At 43.5% G+C, this 19,453-nt stretch overlaps 1 protein-coding gene across 2 annotated transcripts in view; it reads left to right on the top strand.

Moving 5' to 3' along the window:
- The window catches only part of spen (spen family transcriptional repressor), a 36,835-nt gene extending 17,687 nt beyond the window's left edge, over positions 1 to 19,148 (top strand). Inside the window, exons 4-15 of one of the 2 annotated variants that reach the window (XM_079493921.1) lie at positions 460 to 617; positions 1,488 to 1,688; positions 1,770 to 1,939; positions 2,433 to 2,558; positions 2,660 to 2,773; positions 3,799 to 3,912; positions 4,019 to 4,119; positions 4,231 to 12,076; positions 12,645 to 13,004; positions 13,780 to 13,977; positions 14,713 to 14,871; positions 16,791 to 19,148. In XM_079493921.1, coding sequence (XP_079350047.1) covers positions 460 to 617; positions 1,488 to 1,688; positions 1,770 to 1,939; positions 2,433 to 2,558; positions 2,660 to 2,773; positions 3,799 to 3,912; positions 4,019 to 4,119; positions 4,231 to 12,076; positions 12,645 to 13,004; positions 13,780 to 13,977; positions 14,713 to 14,871; positions 16,791 to 16,922 — 9,679 coding nt within the window. In that variant the 3' untranslated portion in view covers positions 16,923 to 19,148. The remainder of the gene's footprint in view (positions 1 to 459; positions 618 to 1,487; positions 1,689 to 1,769; positions 1,940 to 2,432; positions 2,559 to 2,659; positions 2,774 to 3,798; positions 3,913 to 4,018; positions 4,120 to 4,230; positions 12,077 to 12,644; positions 13,005 to 13,779; positions 13,978 to 14,712; positions 14,872 to 16,790) is intronic. The other variant, XM_079493922.1, reaches the window with a different exon arrangement.
- The last annotated feature ends 305 nt before the right edge of the window (positions 19,149 to 19,453 follow it).

Consider the following 19,453-nt stretch of genomic DNA (forward strand, 5'->3'; position numbering starts at 1 on the left):
TACATAAAAGCACAAGATGACCTTTCCAGATCAGAAAATTATATAAAGAAGAACAGACATCTAATATTCTGTAGTGATTCTATAATGAGTCCACAACAGGCATTTATCACCTGTTTATCAGCAAACGTTTGTTAAAAATAGACTCCTTGTGGTTTTTCTTTTAACAACAGTTTCTTTCCTGTGCCATGATTTATAGCTTCACAGATCAGATATCTGTCTGTACGATTCAGTTTGAAATGTAGCCCATCAAAGGCAAACCTGGCTGAGTTGAGTTGGAGAATACAATCAATTTAAAATCACAGCTGTTCACGTGTTGCAAATGTCAATTGCTACTCTACATTCTGGAGGGCACATTTTTTTTCACAGTTTTACTGTACGTGTACAGTTTGCGTAAATGATACGGTTGCCAGCCTCCTAGACATTTTTATCTCTAAGCCTCTGTTCCCTCTGTTGCTACAGTGATTCTAGCAGTAGTTCGAGCGATGACTCTCCAGCACGCTCGGTGCAGTCTGCTGCTGTTCCTGCACCCTCAGCACTTCCATTATCCTCCCTCGACAAGGATGAGCCACGTAAAAGCTTTGGCATCAAGGTCCAAAACCTTCCTGTGCGTTCTACAGGTGAGTGGCAAGCGGTGTCCATTGGGCAACACAGTGTTTTTGTGTTCAGAAAAGGCATGTTTGTATTTGAATGCCTTTTGAATGCATCTGAATGCATTTGAAACATTTTGGTCTTAAAACCTTTCATCACTCTTCTCGTCACCCTGCCTGCTGCAACCATGTATTGTTATTTGCCCCTGTCTGTGTGTCCTGTCTGAGTGACTGTGAACAAAATAACAAGAGAGAATAGGCTGTTTTCATTCGACTTGATCAGTAAGAAACAAAGAGAATTTTGGGCGGCAGTGGCTCAGCAGGTAGAGCAGGTCGTCCAATGATCCGTGGGTCAACAGTTTGAATCCCGGCTCCTCCTGTCCACATGTCCAAGTGTCCTTGGGCAAAACACTGAACCCCACAATGCCTCCAGTGGTTGCCACCATTGGTGTGTGAATGTGGGAAGTGAGGACGCTGGCGTTGACTGTTCGCCCTTAACTCCCAATGTATGAATGAGTGGACCATTGTAAAGCGCTTTGAGTAAGCACTAGTATAAGTAAAGCGCTATAAAAATGCAATCCATATAATATTAATGTATTAGTCTAAAAAATGGAGGTCAAGGCCAAAGGTACATATTTGGTCATAGAAAGAGTTGTTGCTCACACGCCAAGGTGCATTTAATAGTGCACGGGGTTCCACCGCGCCCCAAGCCTATTATAGGTTGGCCCGGTGCATTTCAGGAACAGGACATAGTGGAAGGAGGGCACTGGAGCAGTCTCGGACAATTTAAGCCTTTATTTACAGGATGCAGGCAAAATAACAACAACGTGTTGATGTCAATGCATTTCGCATATATGTATAAAAATACATATTTAACTTAATGTGATCTGTTCTCTACAGATACAAGTCTGAAAGATGGCCTGTTCCATGAATTCAAAAAGCATGGAAAAGTCACATCTGTCCAGATCCATGGAGCGTCAGAGGACCGCTATGGACTGGTCTTCTTCCGGCAGCAGGAGGACCAAGAGAAAGCCCTGGGAACATCAAAGGGGAAGCTGTTTTTTGGCATGCAGATTGAAGTCACTGCCTGGAATGGCCCAGGTAAATTCTGGATACCAATGATTTAATTGAGAAACACAGATCAGATTTTATGTGCTGAAACACTGTATCAAGTTTATGAAGAGGGACTTACTTTTCCAGAGACAGAGAGCGAGAACGAGTTCCGGCCGCTGGACGAGAGGATAGACGAGTTTCATCCCAAAGCCACACGGACGTTATTTATTGGAAACCTGGAGAAAACCACCAGTTACCATGATCTACTGAACATCTTCCAGCGCTTTGGAGAAATAGTGGTATGCTGACATGCCAGTTTATTAAACACATTTTGGGCGGGAACCCCTTTTGGTGTTTTTAAGCATTATGTTATACTTTAGCTATTGAAAAATAGCAGATCTACAAGCTCATAGCGCGGCACCGAGTGCTGCGCTACGAGCTTGTAGGTCTGCTATGTGCAAGAATGAATATACAGTATATTCTTTCAGAGCAAACATTTTTAACTCAAATCCTTGCTTCTGGGAGGTCCCTGGAACTACATATTTTCAGATGGGGGTCTGCAGCCAAATACAGATAATTCTGGGGGTCCTTGGCATGAAATTGTTGAGCACCACTGACACAGAAACATAGGTTTTTTAGAAAACTTTCAGGATTTAGAAGACATTTTGTAGAATCTAACCCATTTAGAACCTCAGGTCTAAATGGGTTAAGAAAAAGAAGAAGAAAAATAGAATATTCTATGGCTATCACTGACCATGCATTACTGCTTTTTTATTATTATTATTCCCAAAGGATATTGACATCAAGAAGGTGAACGGAGCTCCGCAGTATGCTTTCCTACAGTATTGTGATATTGCAAGTGTCTGTAAGGCGATAAAGAAAATGGATGGCGAATACCTTGGCAATAATAGGCTAAAGGTGAGAATTATAGCCGCAATTCCATTTTAATAATAGTTTGTATTGTGAATTCAATGATCTATGTATTCTTTGTGTTGATCCTATTTTTATTATTATTTCAGCTCGGCTTTGGAAAGAGCATGCCTACCACTTGTGTTTGGTTGGACGGATTGGCATTGAACACTACAGAGCAGTATCTCACTCGTCATTTCTGCCGCTATGGTCATGTTGTTAAGGTAACTATTTTTTCATTCTTTTGTACTCTGCCATTGCAGTTCTCCTTGCCCTGTGTTAGAGCTTGTCACGGGTCAAAACCCTAAAAAGACCTGTGAAATTTGTTCCGAGACCCGATTCGTTCCAAGTTCCAACATTTATTTTAAATGAGGGACCCGAACCCTAATATAATGGCCCTGTGACAGTTCTGACACCTGATTATCCTACATAAAATAATATAAAAAAGACGGAGCCAAACCCTAAAATGGACCTGTGTTATTTATTCAGAGATTGTCTCTGAGATATTACAGAACCGACCCCAAATGTTGTATGTTATTGGGACCTGATAAACCTTATAATTATTACAATTGCTATAAGAATTGCCAGTGGATGCCAGTGATAGGCTTCTCCATAATGGAATCTAGCAGCTACATAACGGCCTACAATATGAGAGACTTACGTTAAATTACATGTTAACACCACGATGAAGAAGGAATCCAGGATCGCGCAGGTGCACGCACCTTTTGATCCCTTGGAGGAGACATGCTTTCCCAGTTACTGAACTCCAAATGGCATGCATGCGCAGCTCAACCTTTTCCCCTCATATTACGCTGCAGTAATCTGATCCTATGTCCGCCTAATCATCACACATCACTACAAGTATGGGTCTTCTCAGATCCATTCCGGTGTAACACAAAATAATAATAATAATAATAATAATAACAGTAATAATATTGTATATTATTGAGTGGTGTAAACCACTCCTACAACTGGCTTTGTTAGTTTGTCTGTCTGTCTGTTCGTACCAAAAAATGAGCATGGTTGCTATGGTCACCCAGTTCACACGGGTGTGATTTCATTACGTCAGACATTACGTCAGACCACAGCTGATCAGTCTATATAAGACCTTACACCACTCAGTTCACACGGGTGTGATTTTTATTGTTATTACTGTATTATTATTATTATTATTATTTATTTATTTTTCAGTTCAGGTAGACCTGTGAAGACCTGTCCTGTATGACAATATTTTCTTCATCTTCCACAGGTTGTATTCGATAGAATGAAAGGAATGGCTTTAATCCTCTACAACAACATAGAATATGCACAGGCTGCCGTCAAAGAGACGAAGGGGTGGAAGATCGGGGGAAATAAAATCAAAGTGAGTGAAAATCAGAAGAGCCCATGTCTATCCTATTAATATGACAGGAGAAAGCTTTGAAAACGACATGAATTGTAATTTTTTTTCTTTTTCTTTTCTTTTACAGGTGGACTTTGCCAATCAGGAAAGCCAGATGGCTTTCTATCGTTCAATGCAGGCATCTGGCCAGGACATTCGTGACTTTTACGACATCCTAACTGAGCGAAGGTTTGCATGCTTTACACTTTATTTTTTTAATCTATTTTCTGTCAATTTTAAGTATTTAATTTAAAGACATTATATTTCATTCATGGTTTGTTTTGTTTTATTTCTTGCCAGGGATGAGCGGCGGACGCAATATGAATTTCCAGCAGAGCGACCACCGTATTATGAAAATGCACGAACGCCTGCAGGGACATTCACCGAAGAGCTGCGTCGTAAATATCCTGCCAGGAGTCGCGAATTCTATGCTGAATGGGACCCATATCAAGGAGATTACTATGATCCACAATACTTTGAAGACCCCCGAGAGTACAGAGAATTCAGAGCAGACCCATACGAGCAAGACATTCGCAAATACAGCTATCTGCAACGGGAACGTGAAAGAGAGAGGGAGCGCTTTGAAACGGACCGTGGACGAGATCACGGGAGGAGGACAATAGAGCGCAGCCAAAGTCCGTCTCACGTTCCCACTCGTCGCCCTGCCAGCCCTACTGCATCTCCGTCACTGTCCGAGAGGATACCGAGCGATTCTGATCGCCGTGTCTGCTGTAGATCATCAGAAAGAAGCGGTAGTTGCAGCTCCGTCTCCCCACCCAGATTTGAGAAGCCTGACAAGGCACGAGCTGAAAGGTACAACAAAACTGATAAGCTCGAAAAGGATCGTGTTTTTGAAGTCGAACGTGTGACTGTGGTTGAAAAAGAGAAACGGGCTGGGAGAAAAGAGAGGGGGGACAAGGAGAAAAGTGAGAAGCGGCTGAAGAAGCTCAGGGTGGCATCACCGAGCATCCCAACATGTGAGACAGAACCTGAATTTGAAAGGGACATTAGCCCAGGTTCAGCTCTTCGAAGTAAAACTAGCAAGGTCCTGAAAGAAGGTACCAGTAAAGGACGGCTAGATCTTTTGCCGTGTGTGGTACAGCTAACACGTGTTAAAGAAAAAGAATGCAAATTAATTGGCCATTCTGTCCCCGAAAAACAAAGACTAAGGAGTGGGAATGACAGCCCAAGGCTGGCGTCACCTTCCGCTGAGCAGAGGAGTCCTCCTTTCCACTTAGAACCTTCAAAAGGTGATATTGTTAAGCACGGAAAGGTGCCCAAAGATAAAAGCATGGCAAGTCTTGTAGAGGTCGTCGACAAGGATTCTAAATTGAAATCTAAAAAACATGGAAAATGTGAACTAGGATTTGACAGTGCAGTTGCTGTGGATATTGATCGTTTAGCTGCAAGGAAAAGACGTTTTGAAGACTCTGCTGGAAAAACAGATCGTCTGAAAAGGATGAGTGAGGAGGAGGATGGTAGACTAGGATTTCGTAAACTTGGGGATAGTACTAAGGAGATGGAGGCTGACAAGAATGTCATATTAAAAGGGATGCATAAGAAGGACCATCGCAAAGATAAATCTGAGCAAAGGTTTTCCATTTACAGTCCTAGAGATGAACAAGACCCTCAAAGCAACTCTGTGGGTCTCAGTCTTGAGCTTCAGTCCCGGCTAGGAGAGCTGACTGATGATACCACAGAGCCATTAGAGCCACCCTATCTAAAAACTGAATGTGGGGAATTCAAAAACCTTAGCAGCTCAAGTCTCTCAAAGCTTTCCAATGACAGTGGTCTTGATCTGGATGTATTGAGAGAACAACAGAAGCAAGGCTCACCAGAAATCAGTATTGAAGGTCCGAACAGAGACACAGTTGAAAATGAGGAGCAACTTGTATCACACTTTGACCAGTCTGCCAGCGGCAAAAAACTAATGGAACAAAGTCGATGGCCACAACATAAACTTGGCGAGCCTGATAAGTCTGCCAAATCTGAAAGTCCAGAAGGTAATGATACCAATGACTTTGAAAAGCATTGCTATGGGCTTGATACAGGAAAAGCAACTCAGGATGTCACAAATGATGATTTCCCATCCTGTAAACGAAAGAAAATAGAGAACTTTGACTTGGAAATTCTCAATGCAAAAAGGGATCAGAATTTTGGGTGTTCCCAAAAGTTGAATGATGACATGGATCAGAATGTTGCATCCGGAATAGGCTCTGGACACTTTTCTGCAAATGATGAAAATGCCCATCTATCCTTATGTGTCACTAATAAAGAGATGAAATCCTCTCCTTCAGCTGATGACAAAATATTCTCACACATTGAGTCATTGAAATACAACTTGGACTTGACAGCCAGTCGATTTCATTCTCCTAATACTGAATTCTCCAAGCTTAAGACAACATTGCTTGGATGTGATGAGGAGTTATTGCATCGTTGGGAAAGACGTATTAAATCGGACTCGGTCAGGATGGAGATGACCTTTCCCAGTGGTATTGTGAAACAAGAGAGCATCCGCAAGCGCCTTGGTCACGATTTAGAGCCTGGAGAGGTACAGTCAGATTCAGAAGATGATGATGATGGCGAGACCAAGCCCCATTCTCCAAAGACCAATACTTCCCTGTCTTATATCCTCAGGGAACGTGAGGAGAGGTTGACAGATCTGAAGCTTTCAGGTTCATTGGAGAAGAATAAGTTTTATTCTTTTGCATTAAATAAGACTATAACCCCTGATACAAAAGCACTCCTTGATCGAGCCAAGACACTGTATTCGTCCCGAGAAGATAATTGGTCCTTTCTTCCCTCTCGCTTTCCAAGTGCTCACAGTTGTTCAGACAAGGAGAAGGTAGAACTTGCACCAAGACCCATTCCTTCTTGGTACATGAAGAAGAAAAAGATTCGCACTAATTCTGAAGGGAAGCTTCATGACAAAAAGGAGGAGCTAAAGCCACAGGACCAAGAGCGGCAAGAATTATTTGCCTCTCGTTTCCTCCATAGCTCAATCTTTGAACAGGATTCACGCCGTTTGCAACGTCTAGAGCGCAAAGATCATGATTTTGAGATGGGAGTTAGTAGGCCTCTTGCTAAACCAGGGGCTACTGAGGTACAACCAGTGTCTGGTGGAGCTGACGCACCACAAGAGCCCATAGTTCTTTTCCATAGTCGTTTTTTGGATATCCAACAACAAAAGGACAAGGATCACCCTCCACAAGACACTGACAGTGTTGTTATTAAAGTGGAGATAGAACGAGATGAGTTGCAGAACGGTGATAGTGAGATGCCCGTCAAGGTATCTGAGCCAGTACTGAAAATGGATGACAAATCAGGTGGCCCCTCTCTAATCTTGACAGTTTCACCATTAGCTTCGTCCTCCAGAGAGTCACCTCCATCAGAAAGGAAAGAGATCATAATTGCACCCACAGAACATACTACCTCTGTCATAAAAGAAAAGGCAGAACATGTTCTTGAGGTATCCCCACCACAATCTCCTCCTGTGGAAGATTTGAAACCAGTAGCCATTAAACCAACTATTTCCCCTCCACCAGTACTTTCAGAGGCAGATGCTGAAATTAAACCAAAAGTTGATTCAGCAGAACTGAAACTAAAAACAGAAAACAGCTTGACAGTGGAACATAACCCTCCTTTGGAAGATAAACCCCCCACTCCTGGTGGTTCATTGAGTAGTTTTGAGTCTGCTGAGTGCCCCTCCTCAGATTATCCAAAGCTTGCGGAAAAAACTGAAATCATTAATACAGAGAACACAGAGAATCAAGAATCTAAACACATGGTGGAGCCTCAGGAAACCGAGACACTCAATGATGTGTGTATGCCAGAGCTAAAGGCTGAAATTAAACCATTACCAAGCCGAAAACAGCCCAAGAGCAAAAAGACCAAGTCAAATGTGTCAGTACTACGCAAAACACAACCATGTCAAACTGCTCCTAATGAGAAACCTGCAGTTCGGAAGAGTGAACGGATTGACAGAGAAAAACTCAAAAGGGCCTCATCTCCTAGAGGAGAGATATCAAAAGTATCAACTGAACCTAAAAACATGGCCAAGTCACCAAGTCATGCCTCAGATTCAGAACAAAACATTGAGTCAAGCTTGATACACGGGAGGACACGGACACGTAGAAATGTCAGATCCGTTTACGCCACACTACATGATGGAGAGCAAGCTGGGAAAGAGGTCATTGAATCACCCCGTTCCATGCGCAAACGTGTTGCTGATAAAGAACAAACACAGCAAGAAACTCAGAATCCATCTGTTCGTGGGCGAGGTCGTCCACCTAAAAAGGGAGGAAAGCGGTCAGAGGATCAGTCACCAATAAAAGGAGATCAACAGAAAATTACAGAAGAAGTCTTGGACACCAAAGAGCCCTTAATCACAGGCCCTGAGGGTTGGCGTTCACCCCGTATTCAGAAAGTACAACAATCTCAGCTCTCTGCATCTGCGGGGACCTTGGCTAACAAAAAAGAAAATAAACAGTCTGGGAGAGCTGTATCACCCACAGAGGCAGCTAATGATATTGAAAGCATTGATGAGTCGGACACTAAATCTCAAATTGAAGAATTAGATGAAAATATTTCACAAAAAGACGGAAACATGAGCTCACCAGTACACGGAAAGGAAAAGGAGCTAAAAGATCAAGGTGGAAAGAGCTCTGCTGAAGAGGATATGGAGAAGATGGAACCTGCTCATTCAGAGAAAAGACAGCAACCTGAAAAGAGCAGTAAAATAAAAGCACCACGGTTGAAAAGAAATACCAAGTCGTGTTCTGAAGATAAATCACACAGCCTAAGAAATCTGGAAATCCGTGTGAGTGTTGATGATGTTAAATGTTTACTTCCTTCAGATGAGGTTGAAACTGAGTCATCTATGACAAAATCCAACCCAGAACAACAGGAGAACGAGGAGAAAAAGGGCACAGATATTCAAAAAGAAGCAGATGAGCTCATTCCACAAGAAAAGGAGGAAGATCTATCAGAACCTGAACCCCCTGCTGATCCAGCTGCTGCTCTTTTGGCAAGGCAGATGGAACTGGAGCAAGCGGTTGAAAATATTGCAAAACTTACTGTAGAGCAACCACCTCGACCGTATAAGGAGCCATCTGCAGAGCCACCTGTCATAATTCCTCCTGTGGTAGTGGAGCCAGAGGTTGAGGTTGAGGAGGAAAAGCGAGCTAACCCTGCAAGTGAAACTGAACTGGCAGCTGCCATTGATTCAATTACTGCTGAAGATATATCTGGAGATGCAGATGGGTTCACTGCTCCTCCTACTTACACAGATAGTATTCCTACCCCTGATCCCCTGATATCATCATCATCCTCCTCCAATGAGATTATGGAGCCTGAAACTCACTTGGCCATCAACAATATTCTTGCTGCAGATTCAGATGTGGGAGTATTGACACCATGTCCAAAACTGCTTGGGACAAATGCTAAGACGGCTGAACAGCCTGTCACGGTACCTAGAGACTCACTTTTACCTGAAACACCTAAGAAAGCAGGAAAGGCCCGAGCCAAGACTCCAAAAAAGCCAAGGACTCGTAAAGGTACACCGATCAAAAAAAGGGAGACTGAAGAGGTTCCAGAGCCGGTGCCCTCTCCAGTCAAGCTACCAGAGTCCATCCCAGAAGATCTAGAGACTGTAAATTCAAAGGCAGCTGCTGTTACAGTTACCTCAACAGCAGCAGCTTCTGTAGTCACTTCTGCTGCAACTTGCAAGCGCGACATTACAAGTGCAATGACTGTAGAAACCCCCAAAGAGGCAGAGCAACCTGTAGTGGAGCAGCCTGTACCCCAAGAATCTGCCTTTCACACAGGCGCAAGTAGTAATTCTAATTGTAAAAGACGTCTCAAAGCAACAGAGGCATCTGCCCCCATACTCTCCTCCCTTCCTGCACGCACACCACCTATATCCCAATTCAATGTACCTCTACAGAGGCCTGGCAAAATTCCAGTCTCCCCGGACTGGGTTCCAAGATCCGAGGAAAGTCGCATCTATGTTGCTCCTTCTTCTCAAGTTACAGCAGTAACATCCTCTGCACCAGTAGTAACTGCACTTGGAGCCCCTGCAGGGAATCCAACAATGCCTCCTGACACCAAGGCGTCAGACATTGATCCTAGCTCTAGCACCTTAAGAAAAATACTAATGGAACCTAAATATGTGACTGCATCAAACAGCAATGCCATCCCCACCACCATGGTAACATCCGTGCTGTCAGACCCTGCTCGCATGTCAGAAAATGAAAATCCCTCGGATGTAGCGAGGCACGGGCACCTTGAGGAAAGACCACCTTTGCCACCCCAGTTCACACACCATAAACCATCTCCACTGACCGAGTCCCAACAAAACTGTGGGGAGAAGTTGCAGCATTCAGTCATTTCGTCTCCTACTACCTCAGTTATCAGTCGAATTCCATTGCCCTATGACACGGAGGAAACACCCCGCATTTCTCTAAGCAACCGAAACACTAGCCTATCACACCCCAAACAGAAATTTCGGTCAAGTGCTAATGAGAATAGCCGATACCATGGTATGGACACAGTGGAAGATGCAACCAGAGGACGATCCGTTGTTGAGAACACTCCTCACAACGCAGGTTCAGGCCCTGGCCTAAGGGTCAATACATCAGAGGGTGTTGTAGTTCTCAGTTACTCAGGTCAGAAAACTGAAGGACCACAGAGGATGAGAGCCAAAATTAGTCAGATTCCCCAAGCAAGTGCTGGCGACATAGAGTTTCAGCAGTCTGTGTCCAAATCTCAGATTAAGCAAGAGCCAATCACTCCATCATCCCAACCGCCAACCTCAAAAGGACCTCCAACACCCACAGCTTATGGGCACACAGGTGTACTCTTGACTGGCCACAGTGGCCAGTCCTACAACTCCCAACCTGTTATTTCTAGTATTAAGCATGAGAGTCCTGTGTCTGATAAAAATGAAGTTGTGTATCACACAGGATCCCAGGGTGGGGTGGTTAAGCTCTTCCAACAGCCAGTCAACAGCTCTCAAGTCTTGATGTACAACCAAGCTGTGATACAGCAGCATCATGGAAAAAGAGGACATGGAGTTGAACCTGTACCAAGAAAAATGGACATAGTCAAGCCAGTTCAACAGTCTAATCTAAGTCCAGTCATGAGTCCACATCACCCCTCACTGGCTGGAGCCTGCATGAGCCCCAGTCCCGGCATCCCAACCGAACGGTCAGCTCCACACCTAAAGCAAGAACCCCAGTCGCCACGAAGAACCGTTCACTCCCCTTCACCTTTTGCCAAAGCTGGCCCCCCAAGCAGTTCTCCCATTGGCACTTCTGTTGTTCTGGGTCCTGGCATGCCTCAGTACCATTCTAACATGCATCACCCACACCCGGAGCAGTCGTCAGTCATAATGCAACCTCATAATGCCACTCAGTCAATGGCTCACGAGGTCAGGATGAACAGCCCATCGATGTCGACAATTAACTACGGAAGGCGATCCGATTCTCTGCCGTCTCCTCGCCCCGGGCCTCCGCATCGCTCAAACACGCCTCAGCCTAATATAATAAGAGATATGGTGCTGCAGTCCCACCCAGGGCCCCAGTCAGTGACATCAAGTGGTGGAAGCGGCAGAGCTGAAGAGGACACGAGGCACTTTCACCAAGCACTGAGCCGGCCTGCAGCACCTCAACTCCAGCCAGACGTAATGATCATGCAGAGCGACCACCGGGGGCTCCACACAGGTTTGCGCTTGGACCAGTATAGGGACATGCACCAGCGCATCCTCATGCACCAGCATCAGCTGGGAGAGCAGGGCGCCACAGACGTACGTCAGTCTCGCACTCCAGAGGCTGGAACAACCACCTCCAGCAACATCGCTGTGCCATCCAAGAATCCCTTAGTGGGCAAGAGCATAGGACCAACAGGGAAAGAGATGCCTAAAGCATTGGAGGGGAAGATGTCACACCCACCCCATCCCGAAAGCAGGATCATGGGAGTCCATCCGGCTGGCTCTGTCATGGTGTCGCCTCAAGGGGTGCAGCTGATGCACCCAGGAAACTCTGTCTCCTTCCCGGTTTTCCGGGACATGCAGGGTTTCCCTTCTCAGTTTTCAGGACATACTCCAATGGGACTAAATCTGGCTCAGCGTGGCATCACACCATCACAGGTTAGTATTATAAACTTGTATTTCACATTAGCATTTTGATCCATGTTTTTGTTTTTGTGTAATTCATAAAGATGGAATTCTGTGATTGTCCCCCCCCCCCCCCCCCCCCTAAAACATGATCATCAGGTACTATGATTATACTAGGAGAAAGATTCATTTTTTATTTTTCAAAAAAGTGTACAGAAAGTGTTAAAATGTTTCTATGTGGTCGCCTGATGGGTGGTGGTCTAACTGAACTGAAGCCGCACCCACAGCTGTTGTTGTATGATAAGGGGGGGGGGGGGGGGGGGGGTTACTATATCACTGTCATTTCGATTGGGCCTTTTGACTCAAAGGCTTTCAGCTTTCAGGAAGAAACCAAAAATACACAGGGAAGACATATTTCAATATTCTCTAACTACACCTGGGGGGGGGGGGGGGGGGGGGGGGTCTATAATTAGAGCAATGTTAACTCCATAGAGTAGACAAAACAGAAAAAGTACAAAAATCACGGCACTTCATATTTAAAAGTTGTCATGTGCATCACATATTGGTATTAATATTGAGTTTGTATATTTGTATTAATCAGGTCCCAACAGATGCTGAGCTGGCTCACAGAGGCAAATTATCCCAGTCACTCTCAGCCAGATCACTCGGGGGAGGAGACTCCAAGTCAGAGAGTCCCCACCTTCGCCATTCTACCTCCATGGAACTTTCACACCTGTCCCGATTTCAGAGGGAGGCAGTCTCACCATCCTACCAATCTCCTATGACATCTCCCATGGCTTTTTCCCATAAGCCAGAGCTATCTGTCCAGAAGGGCCCACCAACCTTCCTGCAAACTCCTTCGGCGGCAGCAGCACTAACTTCAACGTCATCGCAGATGAGACCTGATTCCAAGCTGGAGCATTCTGGACACCGTTCCATCGACATGGTGCAGCTTATGACGGTATGGAGCCTCAGCGAAGAACAGCATTTGAATGAACGTTACTCATGACGTTTTCTGTTTTGTTTTTTGTTTTTTTAATTATATATATTTATTTATCCCACGATTTTGTAACCCATTTTTTCACCCAGTGTCAATTGTCTAGTTTAATCCTGGGCTCTACACTACCTTTGCCAACCTGGGGAGAGCAACGGACTCACCTCATGTTTCCTTCAATGCATGAGCGTCCAAGCCACTTCTTTTCACCTGACAGGGGGGAGTTTCTCTGGTTGGACGTAGCACGTGGAAGGAACACGTTATTCCAACCAGTTCCTTTCCCCTCCATCAGGCTGGCCAGGGGGAGGCAGTTTAGAGACCAGGATTACTGCATGTTTTTGTAGGGGACACGGGGAGAACATGCATGGGGGTGGCGGTGGCTCGGGGCCCGGGGGTGGCGGTGGCTCAGGGGTAGAGTGGCTGGATGGTAACCGCAAGGCTGCCAGTTCGATCCCTGTGGGCTCCCCCAGAGTTAGTGTCGAAGTGTCCTTGAGCAAGACACTGAACCCCTAATTGCTCCTGATGTGCTGGTTGGTGCCTTGCATGGTTTCCGCTGCCATCAGTGTATGAATGTGTGTGTGAATGGGTGAATGTAATGCACAATCTATGTAAATGCCTTGGTTAAAGGCGCTATATAAATGCACCATTTACCATTTTATTCAAACTCCACACAGAAATGCCAACCCGACTCATGACTACAAGGAACAAAATGTAACTTCCTTCTTGTGATTTCTTTTTACAGAAATACCCAATTGTATGGCAAGGTCTATTGGCACTAAAGAATGACCAGGCTGCTGTCCAGCTGCACTTTGTTTCTGGCAACACCATATTGGCACAGCGCTCCCTGCCACCCCCTGACGGAGGTCCTCTGCTTCTTCGCATTGCCCAGAGAATGAGATTAGAGGCCTCCCAGCTGGAAAGTGTGGCCCGCAGAATGACTGTAAGTGTTTTGGTTTATAAAGTTACTTGTAAAAAGTGATACAGGCTACGGAGTTTACTTCTCAAATAATGCATTTCCATATTTGCCTATTATTAAATACTCAATGACCGCCAAGGATTTAATATACGTGTTTTTCATTAAATCCCATGCCGCCAAAAACGCCTTTAATGTGTTTTGGGGCTTTTTATTAATTCATAATCGTCTCGCTAATATTTACCACAAAGTTGGGCAATGCTCAGCTCGCTGTGTTTTGCCCTCCCCAAGATGGCGGTCCGCACAATGCTATGGGAGCGCCAATCTTTATAGCCGTTTTACTCTGAATTGCGGCTCAGATTGAGGTGGATTGAACAACGCGCCGATGTTAGACTCTTAAATATGTAGGAAATACTTGCCATTAATATAGTGGTTGAAAAGGCATTAATTGAGTCCCATGGTGGGAATTCTGGTCTGGTTTTGGTGAATATGAAGTAGTTCCGGTCATTTGGTACGGGGCACTGGGGGCCAGTCATTAAAAATAAATTAATCCAAAAACCTAGCGTCATTTGTATTGTTGACCCATTTCTACCATATAGAGCAACTTTCATCAAAACTAGAGCAGAACTCCCACCACGGGACTCAGGCAATCAATTGATACCTTTGCAACCACTATATTAATGGAAAGTATTTCCTACAGCTTTAAGTCCAAAAATCAGAACTAACGCTTTAAGACTTAATTGTGGTTTTCATCCATGACAGGTGGAGAATGACTACTGCTTGCTACTGGCCCTGCCCTGTGGTCGAGACCAGGAGGATGTACTCGGTCAGACACAAGCCCTCAATACAGGCTTTATTACCTACCTGCAGGCTAAGCAGGCAGCTGGCATCATCAACGTCCCCAATCCTGGCTCCAACCAGGTATGCTAACTTTCTATTACTTCCCATAAGTTTGTCCGTCTACTCTACCGTAATGCCTAGGATGATGAAACGTGGGGACGAGAGGGACTCTCTGTCCTTACGTCATAGATCTTGGTCAGAGTAGATCCCCGCCTAGGCCTAGACCCACCCGTGGGTTGCGACCCAGTCTTTGGGAAACAATGCCCTAGAGGCCATAAGGCCGATGACAATACAATTTGCTATATGGTTACACTTAGAGAAGGCAGTGTGTCGTGAGTAGGTCCCTAAACCCAACCACAATCACTGCTGGTGTATGTTGGGACTCTATGGATTGCCTTGCAATACTTTCTTTATTGTTTTCAGTGGTGCCAAAACCGCTCTGCATTTGACTGTGTGTGTTTGTCTATCCGTATGTATACAGTACATGTGTATTTATTTATTAGAATGGCATAAACAGCTGCAGCTGATTGCAACACCAATTACTCTAATTAAACACAAACAGGAGACTGTGCAAAACATGAGCTGAAGACACGCACACTCATCAAATAGAGTCGTACCGCTTGAATACCAGCGCCCACACATAGCTACCACCTCCCTGAGTCCTCCCTGACAGAGGGACGACAACTGCATTGGCACCTGTTCTTGTATAAAGCCATGCTTGGAGATTGTCCTAAATACATTTCTCATTTTCTGAAATGGGACTCTGAACCCTACCACACCAGATCAAGTCGGGCTGTGGCTCAGGAGGTAGAGCAGGTCGTCTAATGATCCCTGGGTCGGCGGTTCGAATCCCGGCTCCTCCTGTCCACATGTCGAAGTGTCCTTGGGCAAGACACTGAACCCTACATTGCCTCCAATGAGTTGGTCGGTGTGAGCTTGCCACCATTGGTGTGTGAATGTGGGAAGTGAGGACGCTGGCGTCGACTGTTCGCCGCTTCACCTCCCAATGAATGAACCATTGTAAAGTTAACTCTGAACTTGGTAGATCTGCTTTTAGCTTCTGTGGCCCTAATACATGGAATGACCTGCAAACTACATTAAAATTGAACACATTGGAGTGAGCATACAGATCCCCACAATATGTAACTGTTTTTAGATAATTTTGAAATTTGTCTTATCCTCTATTTGTAACCTATGTAATTCACATGTATACCTTTTGTTTTCCTTCTCCTGATCTTCTGATTGTGATGTTTTCTTTTTAAAATATATGATATTGTATTACTCGACGACACTGAAAATGAGTTTAATTACTCAGTGTAATTTCGAGAATAAATAAAACTTGAATGAATGAATGAATGAATGAATGAATGAATGAATGAATGAATGAATGAACCTGAATACCAGCACACACTCGTCAAAGAGTATGCACCGCTTACTTACTTACCACTGGCTGTGATTTTCACCCGGACAATTATATTGTAACTTTCATAATGTTGCTGATGTTTGAGGTGGGTGGGTATTTCAGTACCTTCATGATGCTCAGTGACATCATAGGTTTGTTTCCCTGCCCAGAGCCCACACCCCTGTTTTTTTATACAGGCAGGTGTTCGGGTGAGTGATAGAGGAATATCCCATGCACCCACAATGTTGTTGTTTTTCTGTCCCAGGAATGGGTGGACCAAAGGAGACCAAAGTTCCCAGCTTCATTATTCTTTTTTAGGAATATTCTTAAAATAATACCCACATTTTTCACCGATTTTGTCAAAAGTCATGATGAAATATTAAGGAAGAGTACCTCAAGTTGCCATGTATTGCTGTACTTCAATATATTTTTATGAGAAATATTTATGGAATATTTTTTACATTGTGTAAAATATACCCGTGTTTAGTGATGGTGTGACAAAAAGGATGTTTAGTGTTCTAGGGTTAAATGTATAAATATTGCCACACTGACTGAAGAAGCTATTTCATTTCATGTGTTCTCATCCTTCTATCCACAGCCAGCCTACGTGGTGCAGATCTTTCCACCGTGCGAGTTCTCGGAGAACCATCTGTCCCGCCTGGCCCCGGATCTCCTCAACAGCATCTCCAGCATTTCGCCCCACCTCATGATTGTCATCGCCTCTGTGTAAATTACCTCCATTCTTTCCAGAACCAAGCCAACACCAGCCTTTTTGGATTCATCCAGTTTTGAAAAGCTGGAAATGCCTCATTTTTTTCCTATTTTTTCCTTTTTAATGGGTTTGACCTTTTTTTTATTGATTTAAACATGCACTCACTTTTACTTCTTCACGTCACCGAGTCCTTAAGTCATCCATCCACCTCTAATTCCTGAACGCTGTGCCTTGTACTGAGAGCACATGGAAGGGTGGACCGTGGAGATTTTTGGTTGCTCATTTCATTTTTGTGCATCATCAGAGGTGTCGCAGATCAGCATCCTGAATTTCAAAACTTTCAAAAGGGGACGAAGCACCTGATCAAAAAACCTCTGAAGGGATTTTTTTTGTTTTGCTTTCCTCGAAATAATGATTGTGATTTCTTTTACTTTCTTTCTTTATTGAGAACCGATCTGATCAGTCATTGCACTATGTTAAGAGAAGAAGAAAAAAAATCAATTGTGAACTTTGTACAGATTTTTGAGTATTAAATGATTCATGTTATGATGTTAATACTCCAGACCAGTTGACCAGCCATGTTTGCGCAAGATAAAAGAAAAATCTTTGCCAGGAACAATGATTGAGAATCATGTCAGCCTGATGAATCATCACACCGCTTTGCTCCTTCGCCAACAGCCAACGTTCTTCTACTTCATTTCCAGAGTCAACTCTGTTCCTCAAGTGTTCCTTCCCCGAGGAACTCATGAGGGGATGTTCAAGAGTTGTACAGTTTACACTCAATGCCTCAACAGGGGACTATATAAAGAATATATCATTTGTTTATTTTACTTTGACTCTTCTTTAAGCCTAAGGGTAAACGTGGACAATTGTGAAACTGTAAATATGAATATTTAAAGACTGAAGAAATGTATGGAGACCAAGTGGATTATTTTACAAGACAGATCATCCAATGTCGGTGTTTTCTTTCGTTCTCTCGTGTTTTTTGTAATTTTGTCTGTTTATTTGGTTGTTGTTGTTCTTGTTTGTTGTTTTTTTTAGGGTGGGGATTTGGGGCAGGGGGAGGAGAGGAATGGAGCAAGGGTTCCCTATAAGGCCCAATGTTCACACACATTTGTTTCTTAATTGATTCTGTGCCAAAATGTCTTTTTGAAACGCTAAAACAAACATAATCATTAACTAAAAGAAAGAGGTGGGAAAAAAAGAAAATCAAGAACCTATTTTCATACTTGACTTTGTATTGCCAATCAGATGGCAGAACTGCTTTCCTTTTTTTCTTTTCTTTTCGTTTGGTCTTTCTTTCTTTTGTATTGGTCACCAACTCGGCTCTGTTACCGCAGTACACTATTCTATTCAGAAATTCTATCCTCATTCATGTCTATGATGAAAGCAGTTGTATTAGAAGCTGAAGTGCAGCTTCCCGTGCTTGCCATACTGGTCTACATTAGTCTGTATGTTATGAGATGTTTGTCCTTCACTGCCCCCTGCCGGTCTATCAGAGCATTGTCCTCCCAGATGTTTGTCCTCCACTGCCCCCTGCTGTCGGGTCTGAGAAATACTCCTCCCAGATACTAACACAACTGTACCCTGAGGTTAGTTTATTGGCAAATGGTCTCACAGCAGTTGAGCATGCTTTATTTTGAAACTTAAAGGGTGAAGTAAAAATATATATATATTTAAAAAAACAAAAAAATCATAAGGCAAAGAATGTGACTTGAACTGTAAATCATGCTGTCAATGGATGTTAATTGTTTCCTATCTCTCCCCTGAGCTAGTGTCTCCTTGAGCCAAGCTGTAAATAATCATGTCCTAAATCTGTGCTCTTGTGAATGTTTTTGTTTTTGTTTTGTTTTGTTTTTGTCTCTCTTCAGGGTCCTCATTTATGTTTTGTGTGACAAAACAAAGCAGTCTGAAAGAGACAGGAGCTAGGTGCGCAAAAAAACCGATGCTGAAAGTAAAACCATGTCAGTTTTGTGGTGTAAATATTTTTATGACTGCAGGCTGAATACTCTCATGGTTATGTTGAAGGCACTTATAATTTTTGATAAACAAATGAGAAGAAAATTAAAAAAAAAAAAAAAAAAAACTTAAAGGAAAAGAAAAATGATTAATCTTAAAACTTTGTCTTTTGATCAATCTTCATTTTGAGTGTACTTTGCTGTTCCTCCATGAGGACATTTTAAACTGTAAAATAAATGGTTGTTTAACATACTTCTACAGATCATTAAATGGTCCATAACTCTTTCTTTGTGGTTGTGTCGCTTGCCTCTATAGAAACATAAAAGAGAATGATGCACTGATGATTTATGTTTTGGAAATATATCATACACCATATATTTGAGATGGGATATTTATCATATTTTGAATGGCTCATATTACCCCTATTCAGCTCATAATGCCTATCTGCAGTGGTGGAAAAAGTACTCACGTGCTTTACTCAAGTAAAAGTATCAATACTGCAATGTAGAAAGACTCCATTACAAGTAGTCCATTTACTTGAGTAAAAGTACAAAAGTATCTATCAAAAATGTACTTAAAGTACCAAAAGT

This window comes from Electrona antarctica, assembly GCF_951216825.1.
Source record: "Electrona antarctica genome assembly, chromosome: 2".
NCBI lineage: Eukaryota > Metazoa > Chordata > Actinopteri > Myctophiformes > Myctophidae > Electrona > Electrona antarctica.